The sequence below is a fragment of the Salvelinus namaycush genome, unplaced genomic scaffold (assembly GCF_016432855.1).
Source record: "Salvelinus namaycush isolate Seneca unplaced genomic scaffold, SaNama_1.0 Scaffold668, whole genome shotgun sequence".
In the NCBI taxonomy this organism is placed as follows: Eukaryota; Metazoa; Chordata; class Actinopteri; order Salmoniformes; family Salmonidae; genus Salvelinus; species Salvelinus namaycush.
This window is the reverse complement of record NW_024061384.1, coordinates 60874-88302: the sequence shown is the minus strand read 5'-3', so window position 1 is coordinate 88302 and position 27429 is coordinate 60874. Positions and strand designations below refer to the sequence as shown.

The 27429-nt window shown below is 48.1% G+C and overlaps 1 protein-coding gene across 1 annotated transcript in view; it reads left to right on the top strand.

Moving 5' to 3' along the window:
* LOC120042387 (AP-1 complex subunit sigma-2-like) overlaps positions 1 to 27429 on the top strand; it is an 83466-nt gene that overhangs the window by 25196 nt on the left and 30841 nt on the right. Inside the window, exon 2 of the mRNA XM_038987225.1 lies at positions 16827 to 17005. Coding sequence (XP_038843153.1) covers positions 16827 to 17005 — 179 coding nt within the window. The remainder of the gene's footprint in view (positions 1 to 16826; positions 17006 to 27429) is intronic.

Sequence of the window (27429 nt, the reverse complement as noted above, 5' to 3'; positions counted from 1 at the left end):
TGCATTTAGGCTGTGGCAACGAAAAGGCAGCAGAACAGGCCTACAGTATGTTGTAGCAGGGTAGTTTGGTGACTGGCATTTAGGCTGTGGCAACGAAAAGGCAGCAGACAGGCCTACAGTATGTTGTAGCAGGGTAGTTTGGTGACTGCATTTAGGCTGTGCAACGAAAAGGCAGCAGACAGGCCTACAGTATGTTGTAGCAGGGTAGTTTGTTGACTGGCATTTAGCTGTGGAACGAAAAGGCAGCAGACAGGCCTACAGTATGTTGTAGCAGGGTAGTTGGTGACTGGCATTTAGGCTGTGGAACGAAAAGGCAGCAGACAGGCCTACAGTATGTTGTAGCAGGGTAGTTTGGTGACTGGCATTTAGGCTGTGGCAAGAAAAGGCAGCAGACAGGCCTACAGTATGTTGTAGCAGGTAGTTGGTGGACTGGCATTTAGGCTGTGGCAACGAAAAGGCAGCAGACAGGCCCTACAGTATGTTGTAGCAGGGTAGTTTGGTGACTGGCATTTAGGCTGTGGCAACGAAAAGGCAGCAGACAGGCCTACAGTATGTTGTAGCAGGGTAGTTTGGTGACTGGCATTTAGGCGTTGTAACGAAAAGGCAGCAGACAGGCCTACAGTTTGTTGTAGCAGGGTAGTTTGGTGACTGGCATTTAGGCTGTGGCAACGAAAAGGCAGCAGACAGGCCTACAGTAGTTGTAGCAGGGTAGTTTGGTGACTGGCATTTAGGCTGTGGCAACGAAAAGGCGCAGACAGGCCTACAGTATGTTGTAGCAGGGTAGTTTGGTGACTGGCATTTAGGCTGGGGCAACGAAAAGGCAGCAGACAGGCCCTACAGTATGTTGTAGCAGGGTAGTTTGGTGACTGCATTTAGGCTGTGGCAACGAAAAGGCAGCAGACAAGGCCTACAGTATGTTTGTAGCAGGGTAGTTTGGTGATGGCATTTAGGCTGTGGCAACGAAAAGGCAACAGACAGGCCCTACAGTATGTTGTAGCAGGTAGTTTGGTGACTGGATTTAGGCTGTGGCAACGAAAAGGCAGCAGACAGGCCTACAGTAGTTGTAGCAGGGTAGTTTGGTGACTGGCATTTAGGCTGTGGCAACGAAAAGGCAGCCGACAGGCCCTACAGTATGTTGTAGCAGGTAGTTTGGTGACTGGCATTTAGGCTGTGGCAACGAAAAGGCAGCAGACAGGCCATCAGTATGTTGTAGCAGGGTAGTTTGGTGACTGGCATTTAGGCTGTGGCAACGAAAAGGCAGCAGACAGGCCCTACAGTATGTTGTAGCAGGGTAGTTTGGTGATGGCATTTAGGCTGTGGCAACGAAAAGGCAGCAGACAGGGCTACAGTATGTTGTAGCAGGGTAGTTGGTGACTGGCATTTAGGCTGTGGCAACGAAAAGGCAGCAGACAGGCCCTACAGTATGTTGTAGCAGGGTAGTTTGGTGACTGGATTAGGTGCTGGCAACGAAAAGGCAGCAGACAGGCCCTACAGTATGTTGTAGCAAGGTAGTTTGGTGACTGGCATTTAGGCTGTGGCAACGAAAAGGCAGCAGACAGGCCTACAGTATGTTGTAGCAGGGTAGTTTGGTGACTGGCATTTAGGCTGTGGCAACGAAAAGGCAGCAGACAGGCCCTACAGTATGTTGTAGCAGGGTAGTTTGGTGACTGGCATTTAGGCTGTGGCAACGAAAAGGCAGCAGACAGGCCCTACAGTATGTTGTAGCAGGGTAGTTTGGTGACTGGCATTTAGGCTGTGGCAACGAAAAGGCAGCAGACAGGCCTACAGTATGTTGTAGCAGGGTAGTTTGGTGACTGGCATTTAGGCTGTGGCAACGAAAAGGCAGCAGACAGGCCTACAGTATGTTGTAGCAGGGTAGTTTGGTGACTGGCATTTAGGCTGTGGCAACGAAAAGGCAGCAGACAGGCCTACAGGATGTTGTAGCAGGTAGTTTGGTGACTGGCATTTAGGCTGTGGCAACGAAAAGGCAGCAGACAGGCTACAGTATGTTGTAGCAGGGTAGTTTGGTGACTGGCATTTAGGCTGTGGCAACGAAAAGGCAGCAGACAGGCCTACAGTATGTTGTAGCAGGTAGTTTGGTGACTGGCATTTAGGCTGTGGCAACGAAAAGGCAGCAGACAGGCCTACAGTATGTTGTAGCAGGGTAGTTTGGTGACTGGCATTTAGGCTGTGGCAACGAAAAGGCAGCAGACAGGCCCTACAGTATGTTGTAGCAGGGTAGTTTGGTGACTGGCATTTAGGCTTGGCAACGAAAAGGCAGCAGACAGGCCTACAGTATGTTGTAGCAGGGTAGTTTGGTGACTGGCATTTAGGCTGTGGCAACGAAAAGGCAGCAGACAGGCCTACAGTATGTTGTGCAGGTAGTTTGGTGACTGGCATTTAGGCTGTGGCAACGAAAAGGCAGCAGACAGGCCTACAGTATGTTGTAGCAGGGTAGTTTGGTGACTGGCATTAGGCTGTGGCAACGAAAAGGCAGCAGACAGGCCTACAGTATGTTGTAGCAGGTAGTTTGGTGACTGCATTTAGGCTGTGGCCAACGAAAAGGCAGCAGACAGGCCTACAGTATGTTGTAGCAGGGTAGTTTGGTGACTGGCATTTAGGCTGTGTAACGAAAGGCAGCAGACAGGCCTACAGTATGTTGTAGCAGGGTAGTTTGGTGACTGGCATTTAGGCTTGCGTTAACGAAAAGGCAGCAGACAGGCCCTACAGTATGTGTAGCAGGGTAGTTTGGTGACTGGATATTAGGCTGTGGCAACGAAAAGGCAGCAGACAGGCCTACAGTATGTTGTAGCAGGGTAGTTTGTTGACTGGCATTTAGGCTGTGGCAACGAAAAGGCAGCAGAAAGGCCCTACAGTATTTGTAGCAGGGTAGTTTGGTGACTGGCATTTAGGCTGTGGCAACGAAAAGGCAGCAGACAGGCCTACAGTATGTTGTAGCAGGGTAGTTTGGTGACTGGCATTTAGGCTGTGGAACGAAAAGGCAGCAGACAAGGCCCTACAGTTGTTGTAGCAGGGTAGTTTGGTGACTGGCATTTAGGCTGTGGCAACGAAAAGGCAGCAGACAGGCCTACAGTATGTTGTAGCAGGGTAGTTTGGTGACTGCATTTAGGCTGTGGCAACGAAAAGGCAGCAGACAGGCCTACAGTATGTTGTAGCAGGGTAGTTTGGTGACTGGCATTTAGGTGTGGAACGAAAAGGCAGCAGACAGGCCTACAGTATGTTGTAGCAGGGTAGTTTGGTGACTGGCATTTAGGCTGTGGAACGAAAAAGCAGCAGACAGGCCTACAGTATGTTGTAGCAGGGTAGTTTGGTGACTGGCATTTAGGCTGTGGCAACGAAAAGGCAGCAGACAGGCCTACATATGTTGTGCAGGGTAGTTTGGTGACTGGCATTTAGGCTGTGGCAGAAAAGGCAGCAGACAGGCCCTACAGTATGTTGTAGCAGGGTAGTTTGGTGACTGGCATTTAGGCTTGTGGCAACGAAAAGGCAGCAGACAGGCCTACAGTATGTTGTAGCAGGGGAGTTTGGTGACTGGCATTTAGGCTGTGGAACGAAAAGGCAGCAGACAGGCCTACGTATGTTGTAGCAGGGTAGTTTGGTGACTGGCATTTAGGCTGTGGCAACGAAAAGGCAGCAGACAGGCCTACAGTATGTTGTAGCAGGGTAGTTTGGTGACTGGCATTTAGGCTGGGCAACGAAAAGGCAGCGACAGGCCTACAGTATGTTGTAGCAGGGTAGTTTGGTGACTGGCATTTAGGCTGTGGCAACGAAAAGGCAGCAGACAGGCCTACAGTATGTTGTAGCAGGGTAGTTTGGTGACTGCATTTAGGCTGTGGCAACGAAAAGGCAGCAGACAGGCCTACAGTATGTTGTAGCAGGGTAGTTTGGTGACTGGCATTTAGGCTGTGGCAACGAAAAGGCAGCAGACAGGCCCTACAGTATGTTGTAGCAGGGTAGTTTGGTGACTGGCATTTAGGCTGTGGCAACGAAAAGGCAGCAGACAGACAGTATGTTGTAGCAGGGTAGTGTGGTGACTGGCATTTAGGCTGTGGCAACGAAAAGGCAGCAGACAGGCCCTACAGTATGTTGTGCAGGGTAGTTTGGTGACTGGCATTTAGGCTGTGGCAACGAAAAGGCAGCAGACAGGCCTACAGTATGTTGTAGCAGGGTAGTTGGTGACTGGCATTTAGGCTGTGGCAACGAAAAGGCAGCAGACAGGCCTACAGTATGTTGTAGCAGGGTAGTTTGGTGACTGGCATTTAGGCTGTGGCAACGAAAAGGCAGCAGACAGGCCCTACAGTATGTTGTAGCAGGGTAGTTTGGTGACTGGCATTTAGTGCTGTGGCAACGAAAAGGCAGCAGACAGGCCTACAGTATGTTGTAGCAGGGTAGTTTGGTGACTGGCATTTAGGCTGTGGAACGAAAAGGCAGCAGACAGGCCTACAGTATGTTGTAGCAGGGTAGTTTGGTGACTGGCATTTAGGCTGTGGCAACGAAAAGGCAGCAGACAGACAGTATGTTGTAGCAGGGTAGTTTGGTGACTGGCATTTAGGCTGTGGCAACGAAAAGGCAGCAGACAGGCCCTACAGTATGTTGTAGCAGGGTAGTTTGGTGACTGGCATTTAGGCTGTGGCAACGAAAAGGCAGCAGACAGGCCTACAGTATGTTGTAGCAGGGTAGTTTGGTGCATGGCATTTAGGCTGTGGCAACGAAAAGGCAGCAGACAGGCCTACAGTTGTTGTGACAGGGTAGTTTGGTGACTGGCATTTAGGCTGTGGGCAACGAAAAGGCAGCAGACAGGCCTACAGTATGTTGTAGCAGGGTAGTTTGGTGACTGGCATTTAGGCTGTGGCAACGAAAAGGCAGCAGACAGGCCTAAGTATGTTGTAGCAGGGTAGTTTGGTGACTGGCATTTAGGCTGTGGCAACGAAAAGGCAGCAGACAGGCCTACAGTATGTTGTAGCAGGGTAGTTTGGTGACTGCATTTAGGCTGTGGCAACGAAAAGGCAGCAGACAGGCCCTACAGTATGTTGTAGCAGGGTAGTTTGGTGACTGGCATTTAGGCTGTGGCAACGAAAAGGCAACAGACAGGCCCTACAGTTGTTGTAGCAGGGTAGTTTGGTGACTGGCATTTAGGCTGTGGAACGAAAAGGCAGCAGACAGGCCTACAGTATGTTGTAGCAGGTAGTTTGGTGACTGGCATTTAGGCTGTGGCAACGAAAAGGCAGCAGACAGGCCCTACAGTATGTTAGCAGGGTAGTTTGGTGACTGGCATTTAGGCTGTGGCAACGAAAGGCAGCAGACAGGCCTACAGTATGTTGTAGCAGGGTAGTTTGGTGACTGGCATTAGGCTGTGGCAACGAAAAGGCAGCAGACAGGCCCTACAGTATGTTGTAGCAGGGTAGTTTGGTGACTGGCATTTAGGCTTGTGCAACGAAAAGGCAGCAGACAGGCCTACAGTATGTTGTAGCAGGGTAGTTTGGTGACTGGCATTTAGGCTGTTGAACGAAAAGGCAGCAGACAGGCCTACAGTATGTTGTAGCAGGTAGTTTGGTGACTGGCATTTAGGCTGTGGCAACGAAAAGGCAGCAGACAGGCCTACAGTATGTTGTAGCAGGGTAGTTTGGTGACTGGCATTTAGGCTGTGGCAACGAAAAGGCAGCAGACAGGCCCTACAGTATGTTGTAGCAGGGTAGTTTGGTGACTGGCATTTAGGCTGTGGCAACGAAAAGGCAGCAGACAGGCCTACAGTATGTTGTAGCAGGGTGGTTGGTGACTGGCATTTAGGCTGTGGCAACGAAAAGGCAGCAGACAGGCCTACAGTATGTTGTGAGCAGGGAGTTTGGTGACTGGCATTTAGGCTGTGGAACGAAAAGGCAGCAGACAGGCTACAGTTGTTGTAGGAGGGTAGTTGGTGAGGCATTTAGGCTTGGTAACGAAAAGGCAGCAGACGGCCCTACAGTATGTTGTAGCAGGGTAGTTTGGTGACTGGCATTTAGGCTGTGGCAACGAAAAGGCAGCAGACAGGCCTACAGTATGTTGTAGCAGGGTAGTTTGGTGACTGGCATTTAGGCTGTGGCAACGAAAAGGCAGCAGACAGGCCCTACAGTAGTTGTAGCAGGGTAGTTTGGTGACTGGCATTTAGGCTGTGGCAACGAAAAGGCAGCAGACAGGCCTACAGTATGTGTAGCAGGGTAGTTTGGTGACTGGCATTTAGGCTGTGGAACGAAAAGGCAGCAGACAGCCCTACAGTATGTTGTAGCAGGGTGTTTGGTGACTGGCATTTAGGCTGTGGCAACGAAAGCAGCAGACAGGCCTACAGTATGTTGTAGCAGGGTAGTTTGGTGACTGGCATTTAGGCTGTGGCAACGAAAAGGCAGCAGACAGGCCTACAAGTATGTTGTAGCAGGGTAGTTTGGTGACTGGCATTTAGGCTGTGGCAACGAAAAGGCAGCAGACAGGCCCTACAGTATGTTGTAGCAGGGTAGTTTGGTGACTGCCATTTAGGCTGTGGCAACGAAAAGGCAGCGAACAGGCCCTACAGTATGTTGTAGCAGGGTAGTTTGGTGACTGCATTTAGGCTGTGGCAACGAAAAGGCAGCAGACAGGCCCGACAGTATGTTGTAGCAGGGTAGTGTGGTGACTGACAGCAGACAGACAGTATGTTGTAGCAGGGTAGTGTGGTGACTGACATTAGGCTGTGGCAACGAAAAGGCAGGAGACAGGCCTACAGTATGTTGTAGCAGGGTAGTTTGGTGACTGGATTTAGGCTGTGGCAACGAAAAGGCAGCAGACAGGCCTACAGTATGTTGTTAGCAGGGTAGTTTGGTGACTGGCATTTAGGCTGTGGCAACGAAAAGGCAGCAGACAGGCCTACAGTATGTTGTAGCAGGGTAGTTTGGGTGACTGGCATTTAGGCTGCTGTGGCAACGAAAAGGCAGCAGAACAGGCCCTACAGTATGTTGTAGCAGGGTAGTTTGGTGACTGGCATTTAGGCTGTGGCAACGAAAAGGCAGCAGACAGGCCTACAGTATGTTGTAGCAGGGTAGTTTGGTGACTGGCATTTAGGCTGTGGCAACGAAAAGGCAGCAGACAGGCCTACATATGTTGTACAGGGTAGTTTGGTGACTGGCATTTAGGCTGGTGCAACGAAAAGGCAGCAGACAGGCCTACAGTATGTTGTAGCAGGGTAGTTTTGGTGACTGGCATTTAGGCTGTGGCAACGAAAAGGCAGCAGACAGGCCCTACAGTGATGTTGTAGCAGGGTAGTTTGGTGACTGGCATTTAGGCTGTGGCAACGAAAAGGCAGCAGAAAGGCCTACAGTATGTTGTAGCAGCGTAGTTTGGTGACTGCATTTAGGCTGTGGCAACGAAAAGGCAGCAGACAGGCCTACAGTATGTTGTAGCAGGGTGTTTGGGACTGGCATTTAGGCTGTGGCAACGAAAAGGCAGCAGACAGGCCTACAGTATGTTGTAGCAGGGTAGTTTGGTGACTGGCATTTAGGCTGTGGCAACGAAAAGGCAGCAGACAGGGACCTACAGTATGTTGTAGCAGGGTAGTTTGGTGACTGGCATTTAGGCTGTGGCCAACAGAAAAGGCAGCAGACAGGCCTACAGTATGTTGTAGCAGGGTAGTTTGGTGACTGGCATTTAGGCTGTGGCAACGAAAAGGCAGCAGCAGGCCTACAGTATGTTGTAGCAGGGTAGTTTGGTGACCTGGCATTTAGGCTGTGGCAACGAAAAGGCAGCAGACAGGCCTACAGTATGTTGTAGCAGGGTAGTTTGGTGACTGGCATTTAGGCTGTGGCAACGAAAAGGCAGCAGACAGGCCTACAGGATGTTGTAGCAGGTTCGGTAGGGTGACCTGATGTTTCGATATGATTTGTCGATAGATATATTTTGTCAAACAGATTGTGAACCCCAAAGTGTACGTTTGGTTCTGGAGGGGGGACAATAAATATAAAAATTATTTGGTTAGGGTTTAGGGGCAGATTTATGTAATCTCGTCTTCAGGAGATTTTATTATCCACGCCACACTATAGTACACTACATCAATCCTATGAACAATACACTACACTATAGTACACTACACCAGTCCTATGAACAATACACTACACTATAGTACACTACACCAGTCCTCTGAACAATACATGATGGGGCAAGGTGCCCTTACAGCCCCTTGAACAATACATGACGGGGCAAGGTGCCCTTACAGCCCCTTGAACAATACATGACGGGGCAAGGTGCCCTTACAGCCCCTGAACAATACATGACGGGCAAGGTGCCCTTACAGGCCCCTTGAACAATACATGACGGGGCAAGGTGTTACAGCCCCTTGAACAATACATGACGGGGCAAGGTGCCCTTACAGTCTCTGAACAATACATGACGGGGCAAGTTGCCCTTACAGTCCTCTGAACAATACATGACGGGCAAGGTGCCCTTACAGTCCTCTGAAACAATACATGACGGGGCAAGGTTGCCCTTACAGTCCTCTGAACAACACATGACGGGGCAAGGTGGCCTTACAGTCCTCTGAACAAATACATGACGGGCAAGGTGCCCTTACAGTCCTCTGAACAATACATGAAGGGCAAGGTGCCCTTACAGTCCTTGAACAATACATGACGGGGCAAGGTGCCCTTACAGTCCTCGAACAATACATGACGGGGCAAGGTGCCCTTACAGTCCTTCTGAACAATACATGACGGGGCAAGGTGTCTTACAACCCCTTGAACAATACATGACGGGGCAAGGCGCCCTTACAGTCCTCTGAACAATACATGATGGGGCAAGGTGCCCTTACAGCCCCTTGAACAATACATGACGGGGCACGGTGCCCTTACAGCCCCTTGAACAATACATGACGGGGCAAGGTGCCCTTACAGCCCCTTGAACAATACATGACGGGGCAAGGTGCCCTACCCTCTCTGAACAATACATGAAGGGGCAAGGTGCCCTTACAGTCCTCTGAACAATACATGACGGGCAAGGTGCCCTTACAGTCCTCTGAACAATACATGAAGGGGCCAGGTGCCCTACAGTCCTCGAACAATACTAGACGGGCAAGGTGCCCTTACAGTCCTCTGAACAATACATGACGGGGCAAGGGGCCCTTACAGTCCTCTGAACAATACATGACGGGGCAAGGTGCCCTTACAGTCCTCTGAACAATACATGACGGGCAAAGTGTACGTACACCCTTGAACAATGACATGAGGGCAAGGTGCCCTTACAGTCCTCTGAACAATACATGACGGGGCAAGGTGCCTTACAACCCCTTGAACCATACATGACGGGGCAAGGTGCCCTTACAGTCCTCCTGAACAATACATGACGGGGAAGGTGCCCTTACAGTCCTCTGAACAATACATGACGGGGCAAGGTGCCTTACAGTCCTCTAAACAATACATGACGGGCAAGGTGTCCTTACAGCCCCTTGAACAATACATGACGGGGCAAGGTGCCCTTACAGTCCTCAAACATACATGAGGGCAAGGTGCCTTACAGTCCCTGAACATACATGACGGGCAAGGTGCCCTTACACCTCTGAACAATACATGACGGGGCAAGGTGCCCTTACAGTCCTCTGAACAATACATGACGGGGCAAGGTGCCTTACCGTCCTCTGAACAATACATGACGGGGCAAGGGTCTTACAACCTTGAACAATACATGACGGGGCAAGGTGCCCTTACAGTCCTCTGAACAAACATGAGGGGCAAGGTGCCCTTACAGTCCTCTGAACAATACATGACGGGGCAAGGTGCCCTTACAGTCCTCTGAACAATACATGACGGGGCAAGGTGCCCTTACAGTCCTCTAACAATACATGACGGGCAAGGTCCTTACAGCCCCTTGAACAATACATGACGGGGCAGGTGCCCTTACAGCCTCTAAACAATACATGACGGGGCAAGGTGCCTTACAGTCCTCTGAACAATACAGACGGGCAGGTGTCCTTACAACCCTTGAACAATACATGACGGGCAAGGTGTCCTTACAACCCCTTGAACAATACATGACGGGGCAAGGTGCCCTTACAGTCCTCGAAACAATACATGACGGGGCAAGGTGCCCTTACAGTCCTCTGAACAATACATGACGGGGCAAGGTGCCCTTACAACACCCTGAACAATACATGACGGGGCAAGGTGCCCTTACAGTCCTCTGAAATACATGACGGGGCAAGGTGCCTTACAGTCCTCTGAACAATACATGACGGGGCAAGGTGCCCTTACAGTCCTCTAAAACAATACATGACGGGCAAGGTGTCCTTACAGCCCTGAACAATACATGACGGGGCAAGGTGCCCTTACAGTCTCTAACAATTACATGACGGGCAAGTGCCCTTACGTCCTCTGAACAATACATGACGGGGCAAGGTGCCCTTAACAGTCCTCGAACAATACATGACGGGGCAAGGTGCCCTTACAGTCCTAACAATACATGACGGGGCAAGGTGCCCTTACAGTCCTCTGAACAATACATGAGGGGCAAGGTGTCCTACAAACCCCCTTGAACAATACATGACGGGGCAAGGTGCCCTTACAGTCCTCTGAACAAACATGAGGGGCAAGGTTGCCCTTACACGTCCTCTGAACAATAAATGACGGGGCAAGGTGCCCTTACAGTCCTCTGAACAATACATGACGGGGCAAGGTGCCCTTACAGTCTCTGAACAATACATGACGGGGCAAGGTGTCCTTACAACCCCTTGAACAATACATGACGGGGCAAGGTGCCTTACAGTCCTCTGAACAATACATGACGGGGCAAGGTGCCCTTACAGTCCCTTTGAAAAATACATGACGGGGCAAGGTGTCCTTACAGTCCTCTGAAACAATACATGACGGGCAAGGTGCCCTTACAGTCCTCTAACAATACATGAGGGGCAAGGTGTCTTACAGTCCCTGAAAAATACATGACGGGGCAAGGTGCCCTTACAGTCCTCTTAAACAATACATGACGGGGCAAGGTGCCCTTACAGTCCTCTGAACAATACATGACGGGGCAAGGTGCCCTTACAGTCCTTGAACAATACATGACGGGGCAAGGTGTCCTTACAACCCCTTGAACAATACATGACGGGGCAAGGTGCCCTTACAGTCCTCTGAACAATACATGAGGGGCAAGGTGCCCTTACAGCCCCTTGAACAATACATGACGGGGCCGGTGCCCTTACAGCGCACCTTGAACAATACATGACGGGGCAAGTGGCCCTTACACCCTTGAACAATACATGACGGGCAAGGTGCCCTTACAGTCCTCGAACAATACATGACGGGGCAAGGTGCCCTTACAGTCTCTGAACAATACATGACGGGCAAGGTGCCCTTACAGTCCTCTGAACAATACATGACGGGCAAGGTGCCCTTACAGTCCTCTGAACAATACATGACGGGGCCAGGTGCCCTTACAGTCCTCTGAACAATACATGACGGGGCAAGGTGCCCTTACAGTCCTCTGAAAAATACATGAGGGGCAAGGTGCCCTTACAGTCCTCTGAAACAATACATGACGGGGCAAGGTGTGCCTTACAACCCCCTGAAAAATACATGACGGGGCAAGGTGCCCTTACAGTCCTCTGAACAATACATGACGGGCAAGGTGCCCTTACAGTCCTCTGAACAATACATGACGGGGCAAGGGGCCCTTACAGGCCTCTAAACAATACATGACGGGCAAGGGTCCGTACAGCAGCCCCTTGAACAATACATGACGGGGCAAGGTGCCCTTACAGTCCTCTAAACAATACATGACGGGCAATGTGCCCTTACAGTCCTCTGAACAATACATGACGGGGCAAGGTGCCCTTACAGTCCTCTGAACAATACATGACGGGGCAAGGTGCCCTTACAGTCCTCTGAACAATACATGACGGGGCAAGGTGCCCTTACAGTCCTCTGAACAATACATGACGGGGCAAGGTGTCCTTACAACCCCCTTGAACAATACATGACGGGGCAAGGTGCCCTTACAGTCCTCTGAACAATACATGATGGGGCAAGGTGCCCTTACAGTCCTCTGAACAATACATGACGGGGCAAGGTGCCCTTACAGTCCTCTGAACAATACATGACGGGGCAAGGTGCCCTTACAGTCCTCTAAACAATACATGACGGGCAAGGTGTCCTTACAGCCCCTTGAACAATACATGACGGGGCAAGGTGCCCTTACAGTCCTCTAAACAATACATGACGGGGCAAGGTGCCCTTACAGTCCTCTAAACAATACATGACGGGCAAGGTGCCCTTACAGTCCTCTGAACAATACATGACGGGGCAAGGTGTCCTTACAGTCCTCTGAACAATACATGACGGGCAAGGTGTCCTTACAACCCCCTTGAACAATACATGACGGGCAAGGTGTCCTTACAACCCCCTTGAACAATACATGACGGGGCAAGGTGCCCTTACAGTCCTCTGAACAATACATGACGGGGCAAGGTGCCCTTACAGTCCTCTGAACAATACATGACGAGGCAAGGTGTCCTTACAGTCCTCTAAACAATACATGACGGGCAAGGTGTCCTTACAGCCCCTTGAACAATACATGACGGGGCAAGGTGCCCTTACAGTCCTCTAAACAATACATGACGGCAAGGTGCCCTTACAGTCCTCTGAACAATACATGACGGGGCAAGGTGCCCTTACAGTCCTCTGAACAATACATGACGGGGCAAGGTGCCCTTACAGTCCTCTGAACAATACATGACGGGGCAAGGTGCCCTTACAGGTCCTCTGAACAATACATGACGGGGCAAGGTGTCCTTACAACCCCCTTGAACAATACATGACGGGGCAAGGTGCCCTTACAGTCCTCTGAACAATACATAATGGGGCAAGGTGCTCTTACAGTCCTCTGAACAATACATGACGGGGCAAGGTGCCCTTACAGTCCTCTGAACAATACATGACGGGCAAGGTGCCCTTACAGTCCTCTGAACAATACATGACGGGGCAAGGTGCCCTTACAGTCCTCTGAACAATACATGACGGGGCAAGGTGTCCTTACAACCCCCTTGAACAATACATGACGGGGCAAGGTGCCCTTACAGTCCTCTGAACAATACATGACGGGGCAAGGTGCCCTTACAGTCCTCTGAACAATACATGACGGGGCAAGGTGTCCTTACAGTCCTCTGAACAATACATGACGGGGCAAGGTGCCCTTACAGTCCTCTAAACAATACATGACGGGCAAGGTGTCCTTACAGCCCCTTGAACAATACATGACGGGGCAAGGTGCCCTTACAGTCCTCTAAACAATACATGACGGGCAAGGTGCCCTTACAGTCCTCTGAACAATACATGACGGGGCAAGGTGTCCTTACAGTCCTCTGAACAATACATGACGGGCAAGGTGTCCTTACAGTCCTCTGAACAATACATGACGGGCAAGGTGCCCTTACAGCCCCTTGAACAATACATGACGGGGCAAGGTGCCCTTACAGTCCTCTGAACAATACATGACGGGCAAGGTGTCCTTACAACCCCCTTGAACAATACATGACGGGCAAGGTGTCCTTACAACCCCCTTGAACAATACATGACGGGGCAAGGTGCCCTTACAGTCCTCTGAACAATACATGTCGGGCAAGGTGCCCTTACAGTCCTCTGAACAATACATGACGGGGCAAGGTGCCCTTACAGTCCTCTGAACAATACATGACGGGGCAAGGTGCCCTTACAGTCCTCTGAACAATACATGACGGGGCAAGGTGCCCTTACAGTCCTCTGAACAATACATGACGGGGCAAGGTGTCCTTACAACCCCCTTGAACAATACATGACGGGGCAAGGTGCCCTTACAGTCCTCTGAACAATACATGATGGGGCAAGGTGCCCTTACAGTCCTCTGAACAATACATGACGGGGCAAGGTGCCCTTACAGTCCTCTGAACAATACATGACGGGGCAAGGTGCCCTTACAGTCCTCTAAACAATACATGACGGGCAAGGTGTCCTTACAGCCCCTTGAACAATACATGACGGGGCAAGGTGCCCTTACAGTCCTCTAAACAATACATGACGGGGCAAGGTGCCCTTACAGTCCTCTAAACAATACATGACGGGCAAGGTGCCCTTACAGTCCTATGAACAATACATGACGGGGCAAGGTGTCCTTACAGTCCTCTGAACAATACATGACGGGCAAGGTGTCCTTACAACCCCCTTGAACAATACATGACGGGCAAGGTGTCCTTACAACCCCCTTGAACAATACATGACGGGGCAAGGTGCCCTTACAGTCCTCTGAACAATACATGACGGGGCAAGGTGCCCTTACAGTCCTCTGAACAATACATGACGAGGCAAGGTGTCCTTACAGTCCTCTAAACAATACATGACGGGCAAGGTGTCCTTACAGCCCCTTGAACAATACATGACGGGGCAAGGTGCCCTTACAGTCCTCTAAACAATACATGACGGGCAAGGTGCCCTTACAGTCCTCTGAACAATACATGACGGGGCAAGGTGCCCTTACAGTCCTCTGAACAATACATGACGGGGCAAGGTGCCCTTACAGTCCTCTGAACAATACATGACGGGGCAAGGTGCCCTTACAGTCCTCTGAACAATACATGACGGGGCAAGGTGTCCTTACAACCCCCTTGAACAATACATGACGGGGCAAGGTGCCCTTACAGTCCTCTGAACAATACATGATGGGGCAAGGTGCCCTTACAGTCCTCTGAACAATACATGACGGGGCAAGGTGCCCTTACAGTCCTCTGAACAATACATGACGGGGCAAGGTGCCCTTACAGTCCTCTGAACAATACATGACGGGGCAAGGTGTCCTTACAACCCCCTTGAACAATACATGACGGGGCAAGGTGCCCTTACAGTCCTCTGAACAATACATGACGGGGCAAGGTGCCCTTACAGTCCTCTGAACAATACATGACGGGGCAAGGTGTCCTTACAGTCCTCTGAACAATACATGACGGGGCAAGGTGCCCTTACAGTCCTCTAAACAATACATGACGGGCAAGGTGTCCTTACAGCCCCTTGAACAATACATGACGGGGCAAGGTGCCCTTACAGTCCTCTAAACAATACATGACGGGCAAGGTGCCCTTACAGTCCTCTGAACAATACATGACGGGGCAAGGTGTCCTTACAGTCCTCTGAACAATACATGACGGGCAAGGTGTCCTTACAGTCCTCTGAACAATACATGACGGGCAAGGTGCCCTTACAGCCCCTTGAACAATACATGACGGGGCAAGGTGCCCTTACAGTCCTCTGAACAATACATGACGGGCAAGGTGTCCTTACAACCCCCTTGAACAATACATGACGGGCAAGGTGTCCTTACAACCCCCTTGAACAATACATGACGGGGCAAGGTGCCCTTACAGTCCTCTGAACAATACATGTCGGGCAAGGTGCCCTTACAGTCCTCTGAACAATACATGACGGGGCAAGGTGCCCTTACAGTCCTCTGAACAATACATGTCGGGCAAGGTGCCCTTACAGTCCTCTGAACAATACATGTCGGGCAAGGTGCCCTTACAGTCCTCTGAACAATACATGACGGGGCAAGGTGCCCTTACAGCCCCTTGAACAATACATGACGGGGCAAGGTGCCCTTACAGCCCCTTGAACAATACATGACGGGGCAAGGTGCCCTTACAGTCCTCTGAACAATACATGACGGGCAAGGTGCCCTTACAGTCCTCTGAACAATACATGACGGGCAAGGTGCCCTTACAGTCCTCTGAACAATACATGACGGGCAAGGTGCCCTTACAGTCCTCTGAACAATACATGACGGGGCAAGGTGCCCTTACAGTCCTCTGAACAATACATGACGGGGCAAGGTGCCCTTACAGTCCTCTGAACAATACATGACGGGCAAGGTGCCCTTACAGTCCTCTGAACAATACATGACGGGCAAGGTGTCCTTACAGCCCCTTGAACAATACATGACGGGGCAAGGTGCCCTTACATCCCCTTGAACAATACATGACGGGGCAAGGTGCCCTTATAGGGCTGTTTGTGTTTGTCTACAGGGGCTGTTTGTGTTTGGTTGAAGGAACATTTGTGTTTGGGTCCCTCCTTGTCTCTCCTTCCGTCTCCACTAATGTCCCTCCTTGTCTCTCCTCCCTGTCTCCACTAATGTCCCTCCTTGTCTCTCCTCCCTGTCTCTACTAATATCCCTCCTTGTCTCTCCTTTCCGTCTCCACTAATATCTCTCCTTCTCTCTCCTCTCCTCCGTCTCCACTAATATCCCTCCTTGTCTCTCCTCTCCTCCGTCTCCACTAATATCCCTCGTTGTCTCTCCTCTCCTCTAATATCCCTCCTTGTCTCTCCTCTCCTCCCCGTCTCCACTAATATCCCTCCTTGTCTCTCCTTTCCGTCTCTACTAATATCCCTCCTTCTCTCTCCTCTCCTCCGTCTCCACTAATATCCCTCCTTCACTCTCCTCTCCTCCGTCTCCACTAATATCCCTCCTTCTCTCTCCTCTCCTCCGTCTCCACTAATATCCCTCCTTGTCTCTCCTCTCCGTCTCCACTATTGTCTCTCCTTCTCTCTCCTCTCCTCCGTCTCCACTAATATCCCTCCTTCTCTCTCCTCTCCTCCGTCTCCACTAATATCCCTCCTTGTCTCTCCTCTCCGTCTCCACTATTGTCTCTCCTTCTCTCTCCTCTCCTCCGTCTCCACTAATATCCCTCCTCCGTCTCCTCTAATATCCCTCCTTGTCTCTCCTCTCCTCCCTGTCTCCACTAATATCCCTCCTTGTCTCTCCTTTCCGTCTCCACTAATATCCCTCCTTCTCGCCCTCTCTTCCAGATGCAGTTCATGCTGCTGTTCAGTAGGCAGGGGAAGCTGCGTCTCCAGAAGTGGTATGTTCCTCTGTCTGATAAGGAGAAGAAGAAGATTACCAGAGAGCTGGTCCAGACGGTTCTGGCCAGGAAACCAAAGATGTGTTCATTTCTGGAGTGGAGAGACCTCAAGGTTGTTTACAAGAGGTGAGTAGTGATAGAGCTCAAGCACGTTGTTCCCTACAGTTGAAGTCAGAAGTTTACATACACTTAGGTTGGAGTCATTAAAACTCGTTTTTCAGCCACTCCTCACATTTCTTGTTAACAAGCTATAGTGTTGCCAAGTCGGTTAGAACATCTACTTTGTGCATGACACAAGTCATTTTTCCAACAATTGTTTAGACAGATTATTTCACTGTATCACAATTCCAGTGGGTCAGAAGTTTACATACACTAAGTTGACTGTGCCTTTAAACAGCTTGGAAAATTCCAGAAAATTATGTCATGGCTTTAGAAGCTTCTGATAGGCTAATAACAGTGGGGCAAAAAAGTATTTAGTCAGCCACCAATTGTGCAAGTTCTCCCACTTAAAAAGATGAGAGAGGCCTGTAATTTTCATCATAGGTACACTTCAACTATGACAGACAAAATGAGAAAAAAAAATCCAGAAAATCACATTGTAGGATTTGTAATGAATTTATTTGCAAGATTTCTGGCTCTCACAGACCTGTAACTTCTTCTTTAAGAGGCTCCTCTGTCCTCCACTCGTTACCTGTATTAATGGCACCTGTTTGAACTTGTTATCAGTATAAAAGACACCTGTCCACAACCTCAAACAGTCACACTCCAAACTCCACTATGGCCAAGACCAAAGGGCTGTCAAAGGACACCAGAAACAAAATTGTAGACCTGCACCAGGCTGGGAAGACTGAATCTGCAATAGGTAAGCAGCTTGGTTTGAAGAAATCAACTGTGGGAGCAATTATTAGGAAATGGAAGACATACAAGACCACTGATAATCTCCCTCGATCTGGGGCTCCACGCAAGATCTCACCCCGTGGGGTCAAAATGATCACAAGAACGGTGAGCAAAAATCCCAGAACCACACGGGGGGACCTAGTGAATGACCTGCAGAGAGCTGGGACCAAAGTAACAAAGCCTACCATCAGTAACACACTACGCCGCCAGGGACTCAAATCCTGCAGTGCCAGACGTGTCCCCCTGCTTAAGCCAGTACATGTCCAGGCCCGTCTGAAGTTTGCTAGAGAGCATTTGGATGATCCAGAAGAAGATTGGGAGAATGTCATATGGTCAGATGAAACCAAAATAGAACTTTTTGGTAAAAACTCAACTCGTCGTGTTTGGAGGACAAAGAATGCTGAGTTGCATCCAAAGAACACCATACCTACTGTGAAGCATGGGGGTGGAAACATCATGCTTTGGGGCTGTTTTTCTGCAAAGGGACCAGGACGACTGATCCGTGTAAGGGAAAGAATGAATGGGGCCACGTATCGTGAGATTTTGAGTGAAAACCTCCTTCCATCAGCAAGGGCATTGAAGATGAAACGTGGCTGGGTCTTTCAGCATGACAATGATCCCAAACACACCGCCCGGGCAACGAAGGAGTGGCTTCGTAAGAAGCATTTCAAGGTCCTGGAGTGGCCTAGCCAGTCTCCAGATCTCAACCCCATATAAAATCTTTGCAGGGAGTTGAAAGTCCGTGTTGCCCAGCAACAGCCCCAAAACATCACTGCTCTAGAGGAGATCTGCATGGAGGAATGGGCCAAAATACCAGCAACAGTGTGTGAAAACCTTGTGAAGACTTTGTGAAAACGTTTGACCTCTGTCATTGCCAACAAAGGGTATATAACAAAGTATTGAGAAACTTTTGTTATTGACCAAATACTTATTTTCCACCATAATTTGCAAATAAATTCATAAAAAATCCTACAATGTGATTTTATGGATTTTCTTTTCTCATTTTGTCTGTCATAGTTGAAGTGTACCTATGATGAAAATTACAGGCCTCTCTCATCTTTTTAAGTGGGAGAACTTGCACAATTGGTGGCTGACTAAATACTTTTTTGCCCCACTGTAGGTGTACCTGTGGATGTATTTCAAGGCCTACCTTCAAACTCAGTGCCTCTTTGCTTGACATCATGGGAAAATCAAAAGAAATCCGACAAGACCTCCGAAAACAAATTGTAGACCTCCACAAGTCTGGTTCATCCTTGGGAGCAATTTCCAAACGCCTGAAGGTACCACGTTCATCTGTACAAACAATAGTACGCAAGTATAAACACCATGGGACCACGCAGCCATCATACCGCTCAGGAAGGAGACGCGTTCTGTCTCCTAGAGATGAACGTACTTTGGTGCGAAAAGTGCAAATCAATCCCAGAACAACAGCAAAGGACCTTGTGAAGATTCTGGAGGAAATAGGTACAAAAGTATCTATATCCACAGTAAAACGGGTCCTATCCGCTCAACAAGGAAGAAACCACTGCTCCAAAACTGCCATTAAAAAGCCAGACTACGGTTTGCAACTGCACATGGGGACAAAGATCATACTTTTTGGAGAAATGTCCTCTGGTCTGATGAAACAAAAATAGAACTGTTTGGCCATAATGACCATTGTTATGTTTGGAGGAAAAAGGGGGAGGCTTGCAAGCCGAAGAACACCATCCCAACCGTGAAGCACGGGGTGGCAACATCATGTTGTGGGGGTGCTTTGCTGCAGGAGGGACTGGTGCACTTCACAAATAGATGGCATCATGAGGAATGAAAATTATGTAGATATATTAAAACAACATCTCAAGACATCAGTCAGAAAGTAAAGCTTGGTCACAAATGGGTCTTCCAAATGGACAATGACCCAAAGCATACTTCCAAAGTTGTGGCAAAATGGCTTAAGGACAACAAAGTCAAGGTATTGGAGTGGCCATCACAAAACCCTGACCTCAATCTTATAGAAGATTTGTGGGCAGAACTGAAAAAGCGTGTGCGAGCGCGGAGGCCTACAAACCTGACTCAGTTACACCAGCTCTGTCAGGAGGAATGGGCCTAAATTCACCCAACTTATTGTGGGAAGCTTGTGGAAGGCTACCTGAAAAGTTTGACCCAAGTTTAACAATTTAAAGGCAATGCTACCAAATACTAATTGAGTGTATGTAAACTTCTGACCCACTGGGAATGTGATAAAATCTGAAATAAATCACTCTCTACTATTATCCTGACATTTCACATTCTTAAAATAAAGTGGTGATCCTAACTGACCTAAGACAGGGAATTTTTACTAGGATTAAATGTCAGGAATTGTGAAAAACTGAGTTTAAATGTATTTGGCTAAGGTGTATGTAAACTTCCGACTTCAACTGTATATAGTGCTCTACTTTTGGCTTTGGTCGAACGTAGTGCACTATGTAGGGAATAGGATGGTATTTGGGAAGCATGCCATCCCCCACCAGGTTGCCATCCTTATCACTGTCAGAAAAGTATCTTCGGATCAGGATTTATTTTGGGATATTTGACATTGTTGTGCCGTACATACACACTTATTACTTCATAAGGAATTAGGGCTGGGCAGTGCCCAGATTTCCAGACCTTCATAGCGTTCCTGTACCACCGCGGGGTATACGCTATTACCTGCAGTGTACACAAGGGCTGTTATTTTAAAAAAAGAATGTTTTATGCTAATAAAGTACTAGCGAATTCCCATAGAGCAGGTAATCCCAGGGGTACGCGCAATGCTGTCGGGGGTACGCCAAATAAAAATGTGTTTCACATAAAAATGTTTCTTCACATTTTCAAACAGTACATTTATATTTTCCAACGGGGCTATACATTTAGGTGAGGTTTTTTTCTCAGCTGAGTAGCCTCGTTTCACTTCCAAAAATCAAATTAAACCATCTAGTGTTCAGCGAACTAATAACACAATGTCAAATACAGGTAGCCTAGTCAAATAATGAACATCCAATCACATTAACCGTTACACTCTTCACTCTTGTGCAGACATTGACAGGCTGACTATACCGCTCGCGTCGCGTGCGCGAGCGTTGCAAAATAAATGTAGAAATCTATATTATTCAGTTATTGCACCCACACTGCTCGTGCGCGCCAACGAGCGTCTGCGTTGATTAGTGATTAGTTCATTGACTATAACTGCCTTGGAAGTGAGGGATCTAACATTAAGTAGCCCTATTTTGAGATGTGAGGTATCACGATCTCTTTCAATAATGGCAGGAATGGAGGAGGTCTTTATTCTAGTGAGATTGCTAAGGCGAACACCGCCATGTTTAGTTTTGCCCAACCTAGATTGAGGCACAGACACAGTCTCAATGGGGATAGCTGAGCTGACTACACTGACTGTGCTAGTGGCAGACTCCACTAAGCTGGCAGGCTGGGTAACAGCCTGCTGCCTGGCCTGCACCCTATTTCATTGTGGAGCTAAGGGAGTTAGAGTCCTGTCTATGTTCGTAGATAAGATGAGAGCACCCCGCCAGCTAGGATGGAGTCCGTCACTCCTCAACAGGCCAGGCTTGGTCCTGTTTGTGGGTGAGTCCCAGAAAGAGGGCCAATTATCTACAAATGTTATCTTTTGGGAGAGGCAGAAAACAGTTTTCAACCAGCGATTGAGTTGTGAGACTCTGCTGTAGAGCTCATCACTCCCCCCACTACCCTCTGTAGCGCCACCACGATCAGCTCCTTTGTCTTGCTCACATTGAGGGAGAGGTTGTTGTCCTGGCACCACAATGCCAGTTCTCTGACCTCCTCCCAATAGGCTGTCGCATCGTTATCGGTGATCAGGTCTACCACTGTTGTGTCGTCAGCAAACGTAATGATGGTGTTGGAGTCGTGCTTGGCCACGCAGTCGTGGGTGAACAGGGAGTACAGGAGGGGACTGAGCACGCACCCCTGGGGAGCTCCAGTGTTGAGGATCAGTGTGGTGGATGTGTTGTTGCCTATCCTTACCCCCTGGGGGCCCATCAGGAAGTCCAGGATCCAGTTGCAGAGGGAGGTGTTTAGTCCCAGGGTCCTTAGCTTAGTGATGAGCTTTTGAGGGCACTATGGTGTTGAATGCTGAGCTGTAGTCAATGAACAGCATTCTCACATAGGTGTTCCTTTTGTCCAGGTGGGAAAGGGAAGTGTGGAGTGCTATTGAGATTGCATCATCTGTGGATCTGTTGGGGCGGTATACGAATTGGAGTGGGTCTAGGGTTTCCGGGATGATGGTGTTGATGTGAACCATGACTAGCCTTTCAAAGCACTTCATGGCTACCAACGTGAGTGCTACGGGCCGGTAGTCATTTAGGTAGGTTACCTTCACTTTCTTGGGCACAAGGACTATGGTGGTCTGCTTGAAACATGTAGGTATTATAGATTCGGTCAGGGAGAGGTTGAAAATGTCAGTGAAGACAATTGCCAGTTGTTCCCCGCATGCTCTGATTGCACGTCCTGGTAATCTGGCTGTCCCCGCTGACTTGTGAATGTTGACCTGTTTAACTTCTCTGGGATATGTGGGACACTAACGTCCCACTTGGCCAAAAGCTAGTAAAAATGAAGAGCGCCAAATTCAAATATATTACTATAAAAATCAAACTTTCATGAAATCACACATGAAAGACACCAAATTAAAGCTACACTTGTTGTGAATCCAGCCAACATGTCTGATTTCAAAAAGGATTTACGGCGAAAGCACACCAAACGATTATGTTAGGTCAGTAGATAGCCACAGAAAAACACAGCCATTTTTCCAGCCAAAGAGAGGAGTAACAAAAAGCAGAAATAGAGATCAAATTAATCACTAACCTTTGATGATCTTCATCAGATGACACTCATAGGACTTCATGTTACACAATACATGTATGCTTTGTTCGGTAAAGTTCATATTTATATCAAAAAATCTGAGTTTAGGCAGGACGCTACTGTCTCACTTGGCAAAAAGCCAGAGAAAATGCAGAGCGCCAAATTCAAATTAATTACAATGAAAATTACTATAAAAATCAAACTTTCATTAAATCACACATGAAAGTTACCAAATTAAAGCTACACTGGTTGTGAATCCATTCAAATAGGCTTTTCGGTGAAAGCAAACGATGCTATTATCTGAGTTAGCACCATTGTAAACAAAGAGAGATAAATTTCAACCCTGCAGGCACGACACAAAACGCAGAAATAAAAATAAAATTCATGCCTTACCTTTGACGAGCTTCTGTTGTTGGCACTGCAATATGTCCCATAAACATCACAAATGGTCCTTTTGTTCGATTAATTCCGTCGATATATATCCAAAATGTCCATTTATTTGGCGCGTTTGATCCAGAAAAACACAGCTTCCAAATTGCTCAAATGAGACTACAAAATATCTCAAAGGTTACCTGTAAACTTTGCCAAAAAATGTCAAACTATTTTGGTAATACAACTTTAGGTATTTTTTAACGTTAATAATCGTTAAAATTGAAGACGGGATGATCTGTGTTCAATACAGGATTAAAACCAACAGCCAGCTTTCTGCTCACGCGCTTCTATCTAACAGGACACTTAATGTGACTCTCGTTCAAGATGGCCGTAACCTCAACCAATTTCTCAAGACTGTTGACATCCAGTGGAAGCGGTAGGAACTGCAAGCAGGTCAATTAGAAATCTGGTTTCCCAATGAAAACCCATTGAAAAGAGAGTGACCTCAAAAAGTGACCTGAAAGGTTTGTCCTCGGGGTTTCGCCTGCAAAATAAGTTATGTTATACTCACAGACATGATTCAAACAGTTTTAGAAACTTCAGAGTGTTTTCTATCCAAATCTACTAACAATATGCATATCTTATCTTCTGGGGATGAGTAGCTAGCAGTTGAATTTGGGTATGCTTTTCATCCAAATGTGAAAATGCTGCCCCCTATCCTAGAGAAGTTAAAGGTCTTGATCACATCGGCTATGGAGAGTGTGATAACATAGTCAACCGGAACAGCTGGTGCTCTCATGCATGCTTCAGTGTTGCTTCGCTGGAAGCTAGCATAAAAGGCATTTAGCTCGTCTGGTAGGCTCACGTCACTGGGCAGGTCGCTGCTGGGTTTCCCTTTGTAGTCCGAAATAGTTTGCAAGCCCAGCCACATCCGACGAAAATCAGAGCTGGTGTTTTGACACTTTGCCTGTTTGATGGTTCGTCTGAAGGCATAGCATCCGGATTAGTGTCCCACTCCTTGAAAGCGTCAGCTCTAGCCTTTAGCTTGGTGCGGATGTTGCCTGTAATCCATGGCTTCTGTTTGGGATATGTACATATGGTCACTGTGGGGACGACGCTGTCGATGCACTTATTGATTAAGCCAGTGACTGAGGTGGTATACTCCTCAATGTCATTGGATGAATCCCGGAACATATTCCAGTCTGTACTAGCAAAACAGTCCTATAGAGTAGCATCCGCTTCATCTCACCACTTCCGTATTGAACGAGTCACTGGTACTTCCTGCTTTAGTTTTAGCTTGTAAGCAGTAATCAGGAGGATAGAATTATGGTCAGATTGAGCTCTGTATGCGTCTCTGTGTGTGGAGGTGGTCTAGAGTTTTTTTCCCCTCTGGTTGCACTTGACATGCTGGTAGAAATGAGGTAAAAGTTTAAGTTTGCCTGCATTAAAGTCCCCGGCCACTAGGAGCGCCGCTTCTGGATGAGCATTTTCTTGTTTGCTTTTGGCCTTATACAGCTCGTTGAGTGCGGTCTTAGTGCCGGCATCTGTTTGTGGTGGTAAATAGACAGCTACGAATAATATAGATAAACTTTCTTGGTAGATAGTGTGGTCTACAGCTTATCATGATGTACTCTACCTCAGGTGAGCAATACCTCGAGACTTCTTTAATATTAGACATTGCACACCAGCTGTTATTGACAAATAGACACACACCCCCACCCCTTGTCTTACCAGACGTAGCTGCTCAATGCATGGAAAACCCAGCCAGCTATATATTCTGTGTCTTCGTTCAGCCACAACTCGGTGAAACATAAGACATTACAGTTTTTAATGTCCCGTTGATAGGATAGTCTCGATTGGCCAATAGAACGGATGGTTATGGCGGTTTACCCACTCGCTGACGAATTCTCAGAAGGCACCCCGACTTCCTGTATCTCTGTCTTTTCTTCATGCGGATGACGAGGATTTGGGCCTGGTCTTGGGGAAGCAGTATATCCTTCGTGTCGGACTCATTAACAAAAAAAATCTTCGGCCAGTTTGAGGTGAGTAATCGCTGTTCTGATGTCCAGAAGGTCTTTTCGGTCAAAAGAGACGGTAGCAGCAACATTATGTACAAAATAAGTTACAAACAATGGGGAAAAACAAACCGAATAGCACAGTTGGTTTGGAGCGTAAAACAGCAGCTATCCCCTCCGGGGCCATTATGTAAAATACCAGTTTAAAGTCCCATCCAAAAGACGGCACCTTACACAGGGCGATATCCCCAATCACTACCCAGAGGTATTGGAGTTTTTTTTTTTTTAGATCAGAGGAAAGAGTGCCTCTTACTGGCCCTCCACTTCCATTAGCATCTGGTCTCCCATCCAGGGACTGACCAGGACCGACCCTGCTTAGCTTCAGAGGCAAGTCAGCAGTGGAATGCAGAGTGGTATGCTGCTGGTAGACATACGGTGAATCCGGAAAGTATTCAGACCCCTTGACTTTTTCCACATTTTGTTAGGTTACAGCGTTGTTCTAAAAATGGATTAAATAAAACATTTTCCTCATCAATCTACACACAATACCCCATAATGACAAAGCGAAAACAGGTTGTAATTTATTTTTACCGGTCAAAAGTTTTAGAACTCATTCAAGGGTTTTTCTTTATTTGTACTATTTTCTATTTTGTAGAATAATAGTGAAGACAAACTATGACATAACACATATGGAATCATGTAGTAACCAAAAAGTGTTAAACAAATCAAAATATATTTCATATTGGCGATTCTTCAAATAGCTACCCTTTGCCTTGATGACAGCTTTGCACACTCTTGGCATTCTCTCAATCAGCCATAGGAGGTAGTCACCTGGAATGCATTTCAATTAACAGGTGTGCCTTCTTAAAAGTTAATTTGTGAAATTTCTTTCCTTCTTAATGCGTTTGAGCCAATCAGTTGTGTTGTGTTGGTAAGGGGGAGGGTATACCGTATATAGCCCTATTTGGTAAAAGACCAAGTCCATATTATGGCAAGAACAGCTCAAGTAAGCTAAGAGAAATGACAGTCAATCATTACTTTAAGACATGAAGGTCAGTCAATCTGGAACATTTCAAGGACTTTGAAAGTTTCTTCAAGTGCAGTCGCAAAAACCATCAAGCACTATGATGAAACTGGGTATCATGAGGACCACCACAGGAAAGGAAGACCCAGAGTTACCTCTGCTGCAGAGGATAAGTTCATTAGAGTTAACTGCACCTCAGATTGCAGCCCAAATAAATGCTTCACAGAGTTCAAGTAACAGACACATCTCAACATCAACTGTTCAGAGGAGACTGCGTGAATCAGGCCTTCATTGTTGAATTGCTGCAAAGAAATCACTACTAAAGGACACCAATAAGAAGAAGAGACTCACCTGCATGAAGAAACATGAGCAGTGGAAATTTGTCCTTTGGTCTGGAGTCCAAATTGGAGATTTTTGGTTTCAACTGCCGTGTCTTTGTGAGACGTGGTGTGGGTGAACGGGTGATCTCTGCATGTGTATTTCCCACCGTAAAGCATGGAGGAGGAGGTGTTATGATGTTTGGGTGCTTTGCTGGTGACACTGTCTGTGCTTTATTTAGAATTCAAGGCACACAACCAGCATGGATACCACAGCAGTCTGCAGCGATACGCCATCCCATCTGGTTTGGGCTTAGTGGGACTATCATTTGTTTTTCAACAGGACAATGACCCAACACACCTCCAGGCTGTGTACGGGCTATTTTACCAAGAAGGAGAGTGATGGAGTGCTGCATCAGATGACCTGGCCTCAACCAAATTGAGATGGTTTGCGATGAGTCGGACCGCAGAGTGAATTAAATGCAGCGAACAAGTGCTCAGCATATGTGGGAACTCAAGACTGTTGGAAAAGCATTCCAGCTGAAGCTGGTTGAGAGAATGCCAAGAATGTGCAAAGCTGTCATCAAGGCAGAGGGAAGGTATTAGAAGAATCTCAAATATAAAATATATTTTGATTTGATTAACACTTTTTTGGTTATGATTCCATAGATGTTATTTCATAGTTTCTCTGTCCTGTCATCTCGACAGACTCGGCTCTGTCCTGTCCTCTCGACAGACTCGGCTCTGTCCTGTCCTCTCGACAGACTCGGCTCTGTCCTGTCCTCTCGACAGACTCGGCTCTGTCCTGTCATCTCGACAGACTCGGCTCTGTCCTGTCATCTCGACAGACTCGGCTCTGTCCTGTCCTCTCGACAGACTCGGCTCTGTCCTGTCCTCTCGACAGACTCGGCTCTGTCCTGTCCTCTCGACAGACTCGGCTCTGGCCTGTCATCTCGACAGACTCGGCTCTGTCCTGTCCTCTCGACAGACTCGGCTCTGTCCTGTCATCTCGACAGACTCGGCTCTGTCCTGTCCTCTCGACAGACTCGGCTCTGTCCTGTCATCTCGACAGACTCGGCTCTGTTCTGTTACTCATGC